General features: G+C 38.1%; 1 protein-coding gene across 5 annotated transcripts in view; it reads right to left on the bottom strand.

Moving 5' to 3' along the window:
• Nucleotides 1-18,833, bottom strand: part of LOC150080216 (histone-lysine N-methyltransferase 2C-like) — a 1,301,638-nt gene that overhangs the window by 984,062 nt on the left and 298,743 nt on the right. For all 5 annotated transcript variants that reach the window (XM_090381514.1, XM_090381519.1, XM_090381517.1 and 2 more), the window contains exon 17: nucleotides 16,709-16,876. In XM_090381514.1, coding sequence (XP_090237640.1) covers nucleotides 16,709-16,876 — 168 coding nt within the window. The remainder of the gene's footprint in view (nucleotides 1-16,708; nucleotides 16,877-18,833) is intronic.

Here is an 18,833-nt window from a genome sequence, read left to right as displayed (position 1 = left end):
TGCACCATGTGGACGGTCGGGTACGTGTGCATCATTTAGCTGGGGAGGTGATGGCGCCTGGATGCACCATGGGACGAAAACAAGCTGAAAGCAGCAAAATCATGCTTTGGACAATGTTCTGCTGGGTTACCCTGGGTCCAGTCATCCCATGTGCCAGGCACACTGATGTCTACCACCTACCTAAACATCACTTCTGACCAGGTACACCCTTTTGTGGCAACGGTCTTCCCCTCTGGTGGTGCCGTCTTTTAGCAGGATAATGTGCCATGCCGCACCGCCCGGATTGTTCGAAACTGGTTCGCAGAACATGAGAAAGACTTCCAGGATTGCCCTGACCTCCAAATTCCACAGACATCAATCACATTCAGCATCTGTGGTTTTTGTTGGAATAGCAACTCTGATCTGTGGCATCTCAACCACAGACCTTACAAGAGTTAAAGGATCTGCTGGTTACATGTTGGTACCAGATACCACAAGACACATTTATAAATCTTGTAGTGTCCATGCCTCAGCAGGCATGAGCTGGTTTGGCTGCATGCAGAAGACCAACATCATATTAGGTAGGTGGTCATAATGTTTTGACTCATCAGTGTGTGTGTGTGTGTGTGTGTGTGTGTGTGTGTGTGTGTGTGTGTGTGTGTGTGTGTGTAAGGCCTCTGTAGCCATGTGGTCAGGAGTGGGAGTGCAGTAGCATAAGCTCTTTGAGTAGACCGGGGTTCAAGCCCCTGACTGCTAAATACGGTCAATCTGCCAACCTGCACTGGACCAGAGTTGTGCCTGAGCATGCAAAGCAATAAATCTACTTTATTGCAAATTATTACAAAGTAATAAATCTACTGAAAAGTGTGATGATGGGGTCGTAAATTACACAAAATGCCAAAACTAACAGGATAGCAGAAATTGGCGGAATACTTTGGTGATAGGCCCAAGAAAGGGTGGAGTAGATTACAAAATTAAAATCTAATGCTAGCTAAAAATAAATATTGATACATAATCGGGTATTTCATCAGGGAACTACACCTGCATATATCAAAAACTGTTACTATACTTATCCATACTTGTGGAAAAAAAGGAAATTTAAAAATAAGTGAGAGCAAATAGGAGGGCAAAGCAGCAGAACTTCCACAAAAATATGGACAAGGTAGACCCAATGCAATGTATGTTGTAAAATATAAGAAATTAAAGTAAATTAAGAAATAAAATAGTAATAAAATTAAGTTACAGTTACACTTACAGTTTAATTCAGAGTCAGTAATAGGTGGTTATAAGTGAGAATTAGCAAATGGTACAATTTAGTAGAATTTGGGAGAATTTGTATAAGAATGTAAAATTGGAAAATGCAAGCAAATGATGTAAGGCAAGGGAATGAAGCAAGGGAAGGGAAGAGAAGAGATGAAAGTTTAGATAAAAAAGTCGAAGATAGCATGAGGTTAAAGACAGTAAGAGCGTTCATATCACCCTCATATTAGCCTCACAAAAGAGAAAAAAAAAACAGAAGTAGAAAGCAGAAACATAAAAAGCTGAGAAAAAGATATTGACATTAGTAGAAGCATATGATGCAAGAATGCAAACTTATATAGTATCAGGGGGGAAAAAAAAAAACTCTTCCCATTTCACCCATCCATTCACTCCAAATGTTTGTGTAATTCTGCTTGAACTTATTTAAGTGCTGACCTCCACTACAACAGATGGAAGTTTGGTCCAAGTATCAACCAGCAGCTGGCTAAATGTGAATTTCTGCACATCTATTTTACAATTGTCTTGACTCAATTTGAATTTATACCCCGCCCCCTCAGTTCAGTAATCTGAGCAAGGGGAAGAATCCAATTAACACTGAGATTGCTCAATCCATTCAAGGCCTTATACACCTCAATTTGATCACCTCGCAAGTGCCTAGTCTCCAGAAGCTGCAATTTGCAGAAATTAAGCCTTTCTTGGTAACACCAATCCTTTGTTCCACTCACCAATCTCGTTGCCCTTCTCTGTGCTCGTTCCAGCAGCTCTACATCTTTCCTAAAATGAGGCCTCCAAACCATACAGTACTCGAGGTGTAGCCTGACCTTGCCTTATAATAGGGGACAATCAACCCCACTTATCCCTGCTAGCATGCAAAATTACTGTATATCATTGACAAGACACCATGAGCTGCTCTTGCAGCCTTTTTTACTGCTCGCAGAACTATCTGACTGCACAATTACCCCCGGGGTCCTTTTCATTTTCCACTACCCTGAGTTAGTTTCACAATAGAGAGCTATTAAATGCTCAATTAGACATATATATATATAAAAAAAAAAAAAAAAAAAAAAACTACCCTGCGTGTAGTACCACTAAATTGATACATTAATCTGGGGTTACTGCTACCCGTATTCAGTACTTGACACTTATCAATGTTAAACATCAGTTGACACCTCTTCGCCCATCTGCCCAACTTTTCCCGATCCTGGTGCAGTAGCGTACTACCATTACTGTCATTAACAACCCTGCCAACTTTCATATCGTCAGCAAACTTAGACATTAACCCTGACATACCTTCATCAATATCACTGATAAATACCGAAAACAACAATGGGCCCAACACGAAAGCCAGTGCGACTTAGCTAATAAAATTAGCCCAAGAAGAACAGTGTCCATTGATAACCATTATCTGTCTTCTGCCACTCAACCATGCCTTTATCCATTGTAGCAACTTGCCCTTAATGCCATACTGCTCCAATTTGTACAGTAGTCTTCCATTCGCCATAGTATCAAAAGCTTTCCTAAAATCCAAGTACAGTAGACGCTCGATTTTCCGGGATAGATGGTAGAAAACAAATCCCGGATAATCGATTTCCCAGTTAATCCAAAAATACAGAAGTCCCCAAGATAAGTAAGAGATACGTTCCAGGACTTCTTACTTCATTGAATAACTAGGAAAAACTAATAACATATTGCTACTATATTATTATTGACAAATCTGAATTCAGCACAATACTTGTTAATGTTTGACCATTTTCATACATTCTTATTAGTTTAATTTTCTGACCCAAATCGATCGCTTTCCTTTTCTTGGTAGATTTACTAGTTACTGCTGTCACTTATTCTCTTAGTCGGCACCATGATAACAGTCAAAATGAACTTTTCTGTAAACTTCACAGGGTTAAGGCGAAAACTGACTACTATCACCCTGAGCAAGCTCACATTTTACTAAAGCACATTTCTGGAGGCCAACAAAAAAAAATTTGTACTTTCCGTGTTATTGGGCTTTTCTATTCAGGCATCTAATTATAAACAGGTAGTAAACTCGATCTTAATGCACTTGCAAAAATACCGATAGTTGGGATTTTGTGGGTTTTTACGTTATGGTGAAATGTGTGTCCCTTTCACAGAAATCTTCAGTCATATAAAAAAAAAAAATAAATAAATAAATTGTAAGAGTCTGCTCTACTTTCCTATTTTTTTGCTTGTTACTCCATATCTCACTTATGCAATTTGTGTGTGCTATGATCGTCATTATTGCTTAGTATTATTTTTTTGTTGTTTTATATTTTATAATCAAAAAAAAAAATTTTTTTTTTAAATAAAAAAATAATTTATGTAAAGCCGTGGTCGCATAAGTCGGGGACTTACTGTATCGAAAAATGTTCAGCAACCTATGTAAAATATAGGGTGATAGATAAAAAACTTAACATGTACTACTCACATGTCCAATAAGATGCTTCCCTTGTCTTTTGCGATGTAAATTTTAAATCTAATAGCTTCCCTTTATTTTTTATGATGTTCCATATGGTTTGATCACCAACATTATAATGGTTCATTAAAAATTTAATGGACGCACTGTTTTCAAACTTTTGAATAATTTCAAGTTTTTGTTTAACTGAAAGTGCAACTCTTGTGTTTACCCATCATTTTCACGATTTCTAAAAAATATACATATATATTTACTATAAAAAAATTTCAACATCCCTGACATAAATAATGAAAGAAAATTTGTCTTTTTGTGGTGCAAAAAATTTATGTAAACCCTAGAAGGAAGGAGATTAATCAGATTAGTCCACTTGATATCGATGGTTCAACCGTTTATGATCCTGCTCAGGTAACTAAAAAATTAAATGAGTATTTTGCATCTACATTCACACATGAGGAGTTATTCAAGCAGGGGAATGCCAAAGGTGAATTAAACTCTGGCAGTGAGCTAGATGATTTTGTAATAACTTTTTTTTTTTAAAACCTCGAACACGTTAAGGTATTAAAACCTATAGTACTTAGAACCATGCTTGGGTTGGAGGTTGAGAAGATGAAAGAAGATATTTGTTGACATTAGACTTGAACTTCTGTCGACTGTAATTTTCAGGAAATACTTGTGAAGAAGGTTGTTCCAGAAAAACGGCAGTTGAATGAATAAAAGAGGAAGATGAAAAGTTGGTTCTGTGAGTTTGAAGTTTGACAGTAAATGGATGTTGGCTGGTGGCGGTATGTGTTCGGATTGTTTTAAAAGAGAGAGCGGGAATTATAGAAGCCAATTCAGAAAAATAGTGCCCACGGAAGTATCTGTAGAAAAGGCATGCAGCAGAAACAGTGAGTCTATGAGACAGCGAGTGGAGACACGATGTTAAAGATGAGTCATTAATTAACCTAACTGCCCCTACTGAATGGAAGCCTAAGAGAGGTTTTGTTCCCACATCACCCCAGATGTGAGAACAATATTTCATGGAAGGGCGGATATGCGATTTTTACAAAGTGAAAAGATCTTTGGAAGAAAAGTAACGGTGGGAGCAAAAGAAAAAACCAAGTTTTTTACATTTTTACATGCAGAGGAAGAAATATTTGTAATGTGCTTATACCAAGAGAGAGAGAGATTAGAAGTCAGGGTAATCCCCAAAAAAAAAAAAAAAAAAAAAATTAAAGTGCAGCCATTACAACCCACTGCAGGATGGCAGCCTCCTCAACAATTCATGCTGAGGGAAATGGACCATAATCTGCCACGCTGGCAGATTATGGTCCATTTCCCCAAAGGAGAGATATCAACTTGCCTAGAAATCGGAGTGTCACCAAAGATAAGTACAGAAGCAGAAGAATCTGCAGATATAAGAAGAATCTGAAGATATAAGACAAGACTGAGCTTTAGAAGGATTGAAATCAACTAAGTTGTCTTTGCCCCACTGGAGAATTACCTGGAGATCGGCATTTAAGGAATTGGTAGCAGATTTTCGGGAAATTGAAGCTGATTGAGCAGGACAAGGTATCACAAAATGGACAGTGGAATGCAATGTGCTATCATTGGCAAAACTATGGATAGGATTTCCAGTCAATGGAAGAAGGTCATTAATATATAAGAGTAAAAGGACTGAACCTTGGGAGACATCGGCATTAGTGGAGAAGTTAGATGACAGAGAGCCATCTACCATCACCCTCGGTGAGCAATCAGAGAGAAACCTGGATAACCAATTACTAAAAACAGTTGGCAAACCATAAGATGGAAGCTTGTTTAGAAGACCTTTATGCCAAACACAATAGAAAGCCATTAAGATGCCAAGAACAACTGCTCGTGTTTCACCAAACTTTTACACCGAATTTGTCCATAAATGGGTAACATAAGCCGGAATATCACCAGTAGATCAACACTAATGGAATCTATTCTGGCGATCATTGATCAGGGAGAAAGGTTTCTAGAGAGTTGGCGGTTAATTAATTTCTGCATTACTTTAGAAAGAGAGTAGAAGTAATTGCAATGGGACGATAATTCGATGGGAGGGATTTGTCACCCTTTTTAGGAACTGGCTAGATATGAGCAAATTTCCAAGCAAAAGGAAAAACACCTTTGGAATAAGAAAGTGAAAAAAAGACAGCAAAGAACAGGAGTAAGTTCAGGAGCACAGGTTATGAGAACAAGTGGAGAAATGTCATCAGAACCTGAAACTTTCTTTGCATCAAGATTCGTCAAAATCCTTCTGACATCCTTTTGATGGAAGACCACAGGAGGCATTGAAACGTGAGTGCTGGAAATGGTGGGAAGTGTTTTACCAAGATCATTAATACACGAATTGGATGAAAAATGGGATGCTAACAGGTCTGCATTATCCTTCGCCGAAGTGACAACAGAACCATTTGGTTTTGACAGAGGTGACAGCAGCAGAGATGGGCATAAGTTTAGGCCAATAACTTTGGCAAGAGACCAGAATGCTCAGCTACCATTAGGGCAAGAAGCAAGTTTTCTAATTTTAGTCTGTTCAGAATCTAGTTTGGACTGATTAATAACTGCTTTACAATTCTTGCAAGCTTTGGTGTAGGCAGAAAATGAACTGAAGAATTGGAAACAAGTCAATTATGATATGCAACGTTCTACCCTTGAACAGCCTTAGGACATTTATTGGAAACCAAGGTTTAGATAAAGGACGAGATTTTAAAGTAGAGTGTGGAATAAAGGATTCCATTCCTACAAGAATAATTTCACTGACACGTTCTGAGCAAACATTGACATCAGAAGTTTTGAAACAGTAATCCGACCAAGGAAAGGAAGAAAAGAAATCTTGCAGGTCATCCCATTTTGCATTCTTGTAATGCCAAACAATACGAAGTTGGGAATAGCCATGAGATAAAGGTTCCTTTGGAGAAGAGACAATCACCAAATTGTGATCTGAGGTACCTAAAGGACCATTCACTTTGACCATGTAATTAGAAGGGTTGTTTGTGAGAAAAAGATCAAGTGTGTTGGTTGTATGGCTAGGATTGTTCGATATTCTTGTATGTAAAAGAACAATCTGTGAAAGGTCATTAGTATTTGCAAAAGCCTCAGCATCTCAATCAGCTGGGTCGGTATGACTAGAAAATGGAAGCCAGCTGGAGTTGTGAACATTAAAATCACCAAGGAAAATAAGCTCACTGTTAGGAGAGTTGGACTGCAGAAAGTCAAGTTGCAAACAGGGGATGGCGAAGAGCTCCAAGTGATTAGTGGAGTTGAGAGAATGGTAGAGACAACAGACACACAGTGAGGTCAGAGAAGAGTGAAAAGAGGAGATTCAAATTACCAAGTGTCTGACAGGGAATATCGGTATGGACATATGCACAAAAACCACCTTTGAGGCGAAAGGAATCATACAGCAAATAATTTGGGCAACTGAGATGAACAGAAGATGAATCAACCATTAATTTGATTTGGTAGTTGTTGGCGCATCGGCTTCTGTGGCCATATTGCACCTCACAAGGTTTTTGCAGTACTTTGATCCAAGCCCGAGGCGGGAATCGAACCCGCGACCTTTGGGTTGCCGGGCAGGTACTTTACCACTCGGCTAGCCCGGTCGGCGATGAATCAACCGATAACTGAGATTCTGTCAGAAAAAGTACATGGGGTTTGGTAGACTGAAAGTGGAAATGGACGTCGTTGAGATTAGAATTGAGACCATGTATATTTGTGAAATGAACAATGAAGTGTTTGGGAGGTTTAGATCTTTTCACAGATAAGCTTACTCTATTAGTTTGACATAAGCACTGCGAAACAAAAATAAGAGTAGGAGTGTGCTATAGGCCTAATGCCTCGAATGAGTACAACAAACAATTGTACAGAGAAATAAAGTGGGCTAGTAAATCAGAATATCTTATAATTCGGGATTTTAACTTTTGTTTGGTCACCCACACATTAGTAAGACTTTTGTGGATTCAGTAGATGAGTGTTTTCTACGGCAGCACATTAGAGAGAGAGAGAGAGAGAGAGAGAGAGAGAGAGAGAGAGAGAGAGAGAGAGAGAGAGAGAGAGAGAGAGAGAGAGAGAGAGAGAGAGAGAGAGAGACACTCGATCAAATTATCAGCAGTGATTCTTCATGCAGTACATTCTTCTGCATATAAGGGAATTTCAATATGGGGAGCAGTACAATGTTCAGGAAGGAGAGACATGATGTGGAGGAGGAGGAGGGGGGGTAGTGTTAAGATATGGTCAGTGTATATATGTGGGATTTATTTCAGTGTATTCATGTGGGATTTAGCATTAGCATTAGTAGAGGCATTTTGATGCAAGAAAGCAAGCTTATGCAGCATCAGCCAAAAAAAAAAAAAAAAAAAAAACGCCCCACTTCACCCCTCTGTTCGTTCAAAATACCTGTCCAGCTGAGCCTTAAACTTATTTAGGCTATCAACCTCCACTACAAGGGTTGGAAGTCTGTTCCACCAACCAACTACCTGCTGGCTAAAGACAAATTTCCACACGTCTATCCTACATCTGTCTTTCCTCAATTTGAATTTATACCCTCTCAGGTGATTATTCTGAGCAAGAGGAAAAATGTCATCAGCATTGAGCATGCTCAAACCATTCAAGGCTTTATATACCTCTGTCAGATCACCTCGCTGGTGCCTAGTCTCCAGACACTGTAATTTGCAAAACTTAAGCCTTTCTTCGTAAGAGCACCCCTTTGTTCCATTCACTAATCTTGTTGCCCTTCTCTGTACCCGTTCCAGCAGCTCTACATCCTTCTTGAAATGAGGCCTCCAGACCTGTATACAGTACTCTAGGTTTGGCCTGACCATTGCCTTATACAAGGGAATAATCACCTCCTTATCCCTGCTGGAAAAATTCCTGTATATCATTGACAATACTCCATGAGCTACTCTTGCAGTCCGTCTGCACTGCTCAGAGAACTTCATATCTGCCTGCACAACCACCCCCAAGTCCCTTTCATTCCCTACCACTGTCAATGTAGTACCACAGAGTTGATACGTTGCTCTGGGGTTGCTGTTTCCCATGTGTAGTACTTTACATTTGTCATGTTAAACTTCATTTGCCACCTCTCAGCCCATCTGCTCAACCTTTCCAGATCCTGTTGCAGCAGCATAGTGTCAGTAGTGTCCTTGACAACCCTGCCAACCTTTGTATCGTCTGCAAACTTGGACATTAAGCTTGATATACCATCATCAATATCATTTATAAATACAGAAAACAATAATGGACCCAACACTGAGCCCTGAGGGACTCCACTAATAACATTAGTCCACGATGAGCAGTGTCCATTGATTACCACTCTCTGTCTTCTCCCCCTCAACCACTCCTTTATCCATAGCAGCAAGTTGCCTCCAATGCCACACTGCTCCAATTTATGTAGCAGTCTTCCATGTGCAACAGTATCAAAAGCCTTTCTAAGATCCAAGTATATAATATCAAAGCTATTCCCTGCATCCAGTTCTTTTGTGACTGCATCATAGTATCCAATCAAATTAGTCAGGCAAGACTTCCCCTTAACAAAGCCATGCTGTGTCCGAGCTATAACTGAAGTCTTGTTTAAATGATCCTGCAGTGCTTCTTTAACCAGTGCCTCCATTAATTTTCCTGGAACAGAAGTTAAGCTCACAGGTCTATAATTACTTGTGTCAGCCTTTGATCCTCCTTTGTGAATTGGGATCACATTTGCAAATTTCCAGTCTATGGGTACCTCCCCTGAGTCCAAGGAAGCTCTCATAATTATGGCTAAGGGTTTGCTTATTTCCTTTGCTGCCTCCTTTAATATAACTGGATAGATCCCATCCACCCCAGGTGCCTTTCTTGTGTTTATCTTCAACAGTTTCTCCTCCACTTTACTCCCAGTTATTTCAAGATTCTGTAGCTTACTGCTAGACTTGAATACACCTCTGGCATTCCCCTCGCTGAATAACTCCTCAAGTGTGAATGTCGATGCAAAATATTCATTTAGTTTGTTAGCTACCTGAGCAGGATCATCAACAGTTGACCCATCAATATCAAGTGGACCAATCTGATTCATCCCCTTCCTTCTAGAGTTTACATAAGTAAAGAACCTTTGCTGTTTTTCTTTGCATCCCTTGCCCAGGATTTCTTGTAATCTGCCTTCGCCTGCCCAACCTCCTTTGTAACTTGGTTGCATATCAACTTGTATCTATCATAGGCTTCTGTGTCATGTGTTAATTTGTAAGTATCCCATGCATTTTTCTTCTCTGCCATGCCTCATTAGTTCATCTGACATCCATTTTGGCCTAAACCTTGAACAATATTTCTTAGGTGGTATGTAAAGCCTAGTAGCTTCCAAGATAAGTTCTTTGAATGCTTCCCATTTTGAATTTGCTGTTGGTAACATCATCAGTTGGTCCCACTGTATAGAATTTAAATACTGTCTCAGTCCATCGTAGTCGCCTTTACGAAAGCAATAACCCTTCCCTTTACCCCTAATGGTAGTTATCTCTTTGAGTAAATCCCACTTCAGCACACTGTTATCACTGCCACCTAGTGGTTCATTTATCTGCAGATTCTTAATGCATGAAGAATCACTGCTGATAATCAAATCAAGAGTATTACTCCCTCTAGTTGCCTCCCGAACATGCTGATGTAGAAAACAATCATCCAATAAATCCACAAAAGCCCTGCTAGTGTGTGAGTGACCAGCCCCCAAATTCCAGTCAATATCTGGGAAATTAAAATCTCCCATTATAAGACTCTCTGATTTACTGGCCCACTCTATTTCCCTGTACAGTTTCTTATTATACTCATCAGAGTCATTAGGCCTATAGCACACTCCTACTCTCAATTTTGATCTGCCAATGCTTATGTCACACCAAACTGACTCACCGCACTGTCCGGCGATGTCGACTGGCTTCACTTCCTTGGTTTTTATGTGTTTCTTAACTAATAGTATAACCCCCCCCTTCCTATCCTGTCTATCCTTTCTGTAGACGTTGTACTCCCCAAATTCCAGTTCTGCATCCCTTATATCTGTGTGACGCCACGTCTCTGATATCCCAACAATATCTGCCTTTGATGTTTTGAGCAATACCTCAAATTCATCAAATTTATTTACTAAACTCCTAGCATTGGTGTACACGCAAGTATACCTGCACCTGTTTCTATTCTTAGCTACCCTAACACAACCCATGTGTTTACTTGTACTGCAATGGCTCCCAGCAGTCTCTGAAATATCATGCATCTTGATTTTCAGGCTTCTGCTCATTCTAATAGAAGCAGTGTAAGAATCTCTTTCACCTCTGCCAGTGGCTACTGTCAATCTATTGGTCTTTGTCTCCCCCCAAGCTAGCAGTTTTCCGACCCACCTAACACTGCCTCGATAGCATCAGCAAATATTCTTGCACCCTTTCTATTTAAGTGTATCCCATCCCTGTAGAAGCAATCTCTCCTGTTAACAAGTACAGTCCAGGCTGAAAAAAATTCTACCCCTTGAGCCTTGCACAATCTTTCCAGGACCGAATTGATCGACAAGGCTCTCATCATATACTCCCTCCTATCGTGTCTGGGCAGAATTGCAGACACTTTCAAATTCAACCCTAATTCTCGGCTTTTGTTCAACAGTGACCTGTACTTGTTAAGTAATTCTGCCAGTCTCCTACTCTTAATATCATTAGTATGATATTAAGATATTAAGATATCATACTAATGATATCTTAATATCATTAGATTTACTTAAAGAGGTAACTACCATCAAGGATAAAGGGAAGGGTTTTGCTTTTGGAGCTGATGAGCTGACAACAGTGGTCTCGGACAGTTCAGAAATTCTATACAGTGGGACCAACTGATGATGTTATCAATAGCAAATTCTAAATGGGAAGCAGTGAGGGAAATATTCATTGAAGCTACTAGGCTTTTCATACCAACTAAGAAATACTGTTTAAGGCTTAGACCTAAATGGATACAGTGTTCTCCCAGGACCTATTGAATGGGCACACTGCCTGGCTAAAATTTAAGCGATTCTCGCGGTACCATATTGTACTGCTCACTGATCTCGATCAATATCGAACATACTATGCAATCGAGGTCAATGCAAAAGGAGCATATAATGTTAAACTATGCAATTAATTTTCGCCCTGGATGGCCTAAGTCACTTTTATAAAGAACAGAAAATTTTATAATATTGCAAAATATTACTTCCCCACTGGCTACTTCATAATGCCACCTAGCTGGCAAAATTTTCTAGAGAGAACAGATGAAGTGATGAGACTTGTGGCAGAGAAGAAAAATGCATGGAATGCATATAAATTATCAGGTGATAAAGAAGCTAATGGTAGATATATAAACTGTTCTGCATTCAAGTCACAAAAGAAGGTTAGGCAAGCTAAGTCAGATTATGAGAAGCCTTTGGCAAAGGATGCAAAAAAAGCAGTAAGGACATCTTTACTTATGTAAATATTAGAAGGGGATGAATCACAGTGGTCCACTAGATATGAATAGTTAACTATTGACAATCTTCCTGTTCAGGTTTCAAACTGAATAGGTATTTGCATCTTCATTAGCAGATGAGGAATTATTTAGGGAAGGGAATGTCAGAAGTTTATCAAATTCAAACAAGCAGCTAAATGATTTTGTGGTAAATGAGAGGGAAGTGGAGGAAAAAGTGTTGAAGCTAAGCATAAAAAAAGATATCTGGAGTAGATGGGATTTATCCAGTTATATTATAGGAAGCAGAAGAGGAGGTAAGCAAACCTCATTTCTGCAAATTGCAGCATCTGGAGACTAGAATCTGCAAGGAGATTTCACTGAGATGTTTAAGGACTTGAATTCATTGAGCAAGCTCAACAATGATGGGATTCTTCCTCTCAAATTATTCAAATTGAGAAGGGATTAGTTGCAAAACAGATATGAAGAAGGTTGCATTCAGCAAGCAGGTGGTTGATTGTTGAACAAACTTCCATCTGTTATTATGGAAATGGAGGATAGTCTGAATAAATTCAAGGAAGAATTAGAAAAACTACTGGAGGGGATAGATAGGTTATATGGAAAGGTTTTTTTTATACTAATACGTCATACAAAGACAAACTTTAAATCAACATTCTAACAAAGATTTCTAACCTCTTCTCTATAGAAACTATCCTGAGAAATGAAAAACCACAAAAAAGTCCCTCGTGTACACTTTGCTCTGAATATGCTGGAATAATGGAGTAAAAAACAAACATGGCTACTGTCTCTCATCCTCTCTACTCAGATCATTATATTACTATTTTTATTACAAAAAAAAAAAAAAAAAAAAAAGGAAAAGAAAAGAAAAAAGTTCACACTGAAGAGGATGAGATTTGTTGGAAACATCATGATCCAAGAGCAACTGCAGACTTCATTGCCCAATCTGTGAAAGTCCCAATTCAAAAATTGGGACTTTCACAGATGCTTCCAACAATGCAGAATTGCTGGACTCTGTATCAGGTTGCATGGGAACCTCTTTGGACTATATGGTATATGAGCAGCAGTGATTATTATACAAACATGCAATGTACTGGTATTGCACTTTGTTAGATAATATGACAACTAAATTTACCAGTTAATACAATAAGTGAAAAAAAGAAAAACATACAACATGGAACCATTTTCCACACAGTAAGGATGTTTTTATTCGATATCCTTTATGAATTCTTCTTCTACCCAATTAAATTATGCTGAGCTTCCTTAGGCACTACCATTTGGATTTTCTGGCCATATGATACTCAAAAATATTACAAGCCTATGAAGTAAGTAGTTTACTTCTTAGTAACTTTTCACATCTACATTTTAATAAACTATGGAGTAGATGTTACTTCTTAGTAAAATAGATGTTACTGCTAAAACATCTATTTCTTTAATTAGACATTTTAGAAGTAACCTCCCTGAGCTGTGATTTGAAAATTACATTAAGGTATTTGGGTATGTGAAGATGGGATAACATGTGATTCAAATGCAAAAACTCTACAAGCTATTTCAATGAATAAGATAATAATTGCCAATATGAAAAGAAATACAGATTCACTTTAGTAAAGATAGATGAAATACATGTATGAGTATTATGAGTATCACAAACATTGCTATTTCCCCACATAATCACCAAACCTGTTATGCCATCTTGTTTAACAAAATTTCTGATCCCTGCTTCAGAGAAATACCCATCAAATTGTGACAACCATGAACTAACAGCTTGCATCCGTAAGCCAACAATATGCACTCAGATGTTTCTTTAATAGGCTGGTGTAAAAGAGGTAATGATCAGACCACACCTTGAGTACTGTATACAGGTCTGCAGGCCTCACTTTAAGAAAGATGTAGAGCTGCTGGAACAAGAATGGAGAAGGGAAACACGATTAGTGAATGGAACAAAGGGTTGCTCTTACGAAGAAAGGCTTAAGTTTTGCAATTTAAAGTGTCTGGAGACTAAGCACCTGCAAAGTGATCTGATTGAGGAGTATGAGGCCTTGAATGATTTGAGCATGCTCAATGCTGATGGGATTCTTCCTCTTGCTCAGAATAATCGCCTGAGAGGACAGAAATTCAAATTGAGGAAAGACAGTTGTAGGATAGATGTGCGGAAATTTGCCTTAAGCCAGCAGATGGTTGATTGCTGGAACAAATTTACATCTGTCATTGTAGAAGTTGATAGCTTAAATAGATTCAAGGCAGAACTTGAAAAACATTTGGGGCAAGTGGATGAGTGAAATGAGAAGGGGTTTTTTTTTTTTTTTTTTGGGTCGATACTGTATGAGCTTGCTTTCTTGCATCATATGCCTCTACTAAGTGGTGGTCCAATATGCCCTATGCAGCTAAGTAGCAATTCATTAGCACACTTTGCAGTGTGTGTGTGTGTGTGTGCGTGCAGCCATCTAACATCTGATATCTTTATTCAACAATAATTTGACATTTTTTCAAAATGGCATATGGTGAAACACTATACATGATTTTTGTAAGAACAGCTCTGACCCTGGTGTAATGGATGTGGAAAAGTGATAGATAACCCAGCTGATGTTGCTGATGAATGGAATAGGTACTTCACATTGACCTTTATTGATGAAAGATCCTTCATGGTAAATAAAGGCTGTGTGATCACAACTCTCTGCCTTTTACCCTGCAGCCACCCTGCAATGAGATATTTGAAATTACAGATGATCATTTATTAGAAAATCTTTCAAGTTTAAAGGCAAGTAAGATGCCTGGAGTGGATGGCATATATCCAGTAATTTTGAAGGAAGTAGCTAGAGAATGCACTGAACCATTAAGGTTAATTATAAGGGCAACACTGGACTCGGGAGAGATTCCTTTAGACTGGAGAAGTGTCAATGTCTATAACCCATTTTGCAGCTCTAACTGCAAAATGGGTTATAGCCCAGTTGGTCTGATTTCAGTGGGTTGGGAAAACCTTGGAGATAATGATTAAGAATGCAATCCAAGAACATTTAGATAGAAATGGCATTCTGGTTTTGTTAATGAAAAATTTTTTAACTAACTAATCAGCTATTCTGACACATTTACTCATGAAGCTAGCTGTAGGAAATAATTTCAACATAGTTTATTTGGATTTTAGAAAGGCATTTGATTCAGTCTCTCTCTCTCTCTCATAACAGGTTATTGTATAAGCTGGGCAGGAATCACAGGAAATATTTTGAGATGGATCACCACGTGGCTGAAAGGCAGAGGGTTGTGATTAATGGATATTCTTCTGATTGGTGCAATGTCAGAAGTGAGATGCCCTGAGATTCGATTCTTTTACTATGTTGTTTATGATTTTCATAAACAGCATCGACAAGGGGATAGAGAACATGATGTAAAAATTTGCAGATGTAAAGATTGGGAGAGTGGTTAACGATCAGCGCCAAGCAGTGTGCCTTAAGAATGACTTAAACAGGCTTCAAGCATGGTGAAAAAGGTGGCAGCTTTGTTTTAATGCAACAAAATGCAAGGTTTTACACTTAGGGAACACCAACCCCAAAATAACCAATACACCTGGTGGGATTAAATTAAAAACAGTAGAGAAGGAAAGGAATCTTGGAGTCATGATACAGGCAGATATGAATTTCTCTGACAGTGCAAACAGGCTGCCAAGAAAAAACCCATGGTGTCCAGTCAATGATATTGATTTATCATCAATAGCCTCTAGAAATAGGGAGGCTATAATTCCACTGTATAAGGCAATTCCACTGGAAACGCTGTGTCCAGGTTTGGAGACCTCATGTAAAAAAGATATTAAAAAGATAATGAAGAAAGGCTTCGAATATGTGGGCTACAGAGTTTGGAAACTACAGTAGATTTTACTGAAGTCTATAAGGCTTTAAGAGGGGATAGTAAAATGAATTAAGACAAAATTGTAACTGTTAAGGATTCCACAACTAAAGGTCACAAATTATGGGGAAAATGTTTAGACTGGATTACAAGAAGTTTTCTTTTAGCCAGGGAGCTGTTGATTATTTCTGGAACAGGCTGACAGCTTAGAGATATTCAAACTGGATAACTCAATAATTACTCACATGATGAGGGATGCATACAATTAGTCTATTTTCTTACCCACTTTTCTATATACATACAGACAATGTTTTCAAATAAAAATAATTTGATGTGTGTTAGAAAATATTATCTGTTTGCTAATTTTATTTCTAGAAAATAAATGAAAATGGAAAATGCAACAATTCTTCAAATATAAAGGAAAATCATGCCTTGCTAATAACCAAGTACTATTAGCAAGAACTCTGGAACCCCTCTGCAAAGTTGTCTTCTTTTCACAAGCAGCTCCCAGTCACTGTAGAAAGCAGTGAATGGTATGGCTGCAAAAAGATCTGCTACTATATTATAGAAAACACAACTATCCATTTGGTATGGGAATGAAAACTACAGAACTTTATTACTGACCCCCCCCCCCCGGCGAGATGTGCCACAAGAAATTACTCCATTCATCTCAAACACAATATCAACTAGCAAAACCAGATACAATTCTCAAAAAATAACAATACATGTAACTGAAAGTAGGAAACAACTTCAAAATATTTATAATATTCGTAAGCATACCCTAGGCCTACCAACTCCCATCCTTTTTTTGCCAGGAAATTTTCCTCCAAATGGCAAAGGCCTATGATGGGGGTAACAAACATAATTATACTCGTGCTGAGGAAACTGCACTCCATCTTGCACTTGAACTACTCCAGAAACTGCTGATGTTGAGCTAATAAAGGTTCCCTGAAATGAAATTCCATATCAATTAATAAATATAATTACTTTTATTACAATATAATTATTAGTAATTTATTTATCTCAAGATTTTAACAATATTTCAATTTTTCAAATATTTATGCACAACCCTCGTATAACAACACAGTAGTTTGGTTCCTACAAAATCTCGTGTAATGCGAAACCATGTTATACGGGACTAAGAACCAATACAAAGGGGGGGGGGGGGGAATGGTTACGTTCCAGAAGCTAATATATATATATATATATAAAACTATCAGAAACTTAATTTTTATAGTAGTAATAACTTAATATTTTAACTTTATTTTTATAATAGCAGTAACTTAAATAGTAATAACTGAACAAACGTCTTACCTTATAAACTGTGATACAGTCAGTCCTCGTATAACATGTGTTTACACTACACAAATTCAATCATACACGATTTGTAAATAGGGGAATGATATCTTATATAACACGAACAGAATTTGCTTATGCACGATTCACATTTGTGTTTACAAGAAATGGCAGTCGAACGTAGAATCACCCCCAACCGAACGCAACACGATAGGAATGAAGAGAAGATTCTGAAAATGTATTAGTTTTTTTTTTTTTTTTTTTAATCAGTGAAGGGGGAACGCATTTCACCATAATAACGTAAAAAAACAACACAATTCCAGCTATTTGTATAGTCGCAAATGCAATTAGATCGAGTTTACTACCAGTTTATAACAGATTCCACTAGCAGAAACGCAACTGGAAATTGTTTTTATTGTTTTATGGTAGTAACCCCCAGAAATGTGCTTTAGTAAAATGTGAGGTGTTAATAGCGTATCTCTGCCTTTACGGTGTTGTTTATTCAGTTGCTACACGCGCGCGCAGCTTTGTTTATGTGTATCAAGCATGCCTCCTCATTTTTTAATTGTGCTTTATTCCCTAAAAATGAGCAAAATACTTAAAATGTGTGAAAAGGAAGCGTCCTGGTGAAGACACTGCAGATTCAGAGAGAAAAAGAAAAGCAATATCGATAAACAGAGGCAGACTGGGTCAAAAATTCTTACCCGGGAAAATTTATAGTGGCCTCATACTATGGTTTATATCCAAAATCACAGCGGCCTCCGGCCCACCGGGGTTTCCCCTTGTAAGGCTTATGGCCAGTCCGCCTCTGTCGATAGAGAAAAAATATGAAATTGTGAAACGCTTTGAGCAAAATGAAAGACCATGTGATATTGCACGTGCTACAGACCTAAATGAGGCAACACCGAGAATTACAAAGAATGCAGAGAAAATAAAAACAACTTTCATAGCAGGAACAACTCAAAGTGTAATTAAAATCCATTAGATTAAGACACAAAGAATTGGAAGAGATGGAACGGCTGTCATCTGTTTGGATAGAAAACCAAACAAAAAACAAGTTTGCTTACGATAGAAGCAAAAGCATTAGCAATATTTTATTATGTAATAGTCATAATAAAATACGTAAGTGTTTTATTACGATTTTCTTTATTGTGTTTGGTAATGTTTTGGTTACAAATGTGTGTTCAAAATTTGGTGGTCGGCACCTAACCCTATTTTTCTCATAGGGCCTGTTGTTTATATTGCACGATTTTGCATTGCACGAGGGTTTCTAGGAACACAACTATTGTGCTATACGAGGACTGACTGTACTTATATGTCCGATAATGTACATTCATTTAGTTTTCTTCCTCTTCATTGCTGCTAAGCACAATCTCTTCTGCAGCATCTAGATTTCGTGAACCTTCTGCTCTCTTTAAAAGTCATGAACTGCATGTTTCGAAGTCACAATTTTTTACAGTCTCAAACAAGCACAAGTTCAATAACACAGAATCTAACCCAGGGATCTCCCAACAAAATATAGTAGACCCACACTTTAAAGATATAAAGCACAAATTTAACTTTATTACCTTACCAATTAACAAAGTTAAATGATACGTGAAAATCAAAA

Source organism: Mastigoproctus giganteus, chromosome 9 (genome assembly GCF_048544385.1).
Source record: "Mastigoproctus giganteus isolate SK-2022 chromosome 9, ASM4854438v1, whole genome shotgun sequence".
Classification (NCBI taxonomy): Eukaryota; Metazoa; Arthropoda; class Arachnida; order Uropygi; family Thelyphonidae; genus Mastigoproctus; species Mastigoproctus giganteus.
Note: the sequence above shows the minus strand (reverse complement) of the source record. Positions and strands in the feature narration are given on the sequence as shown.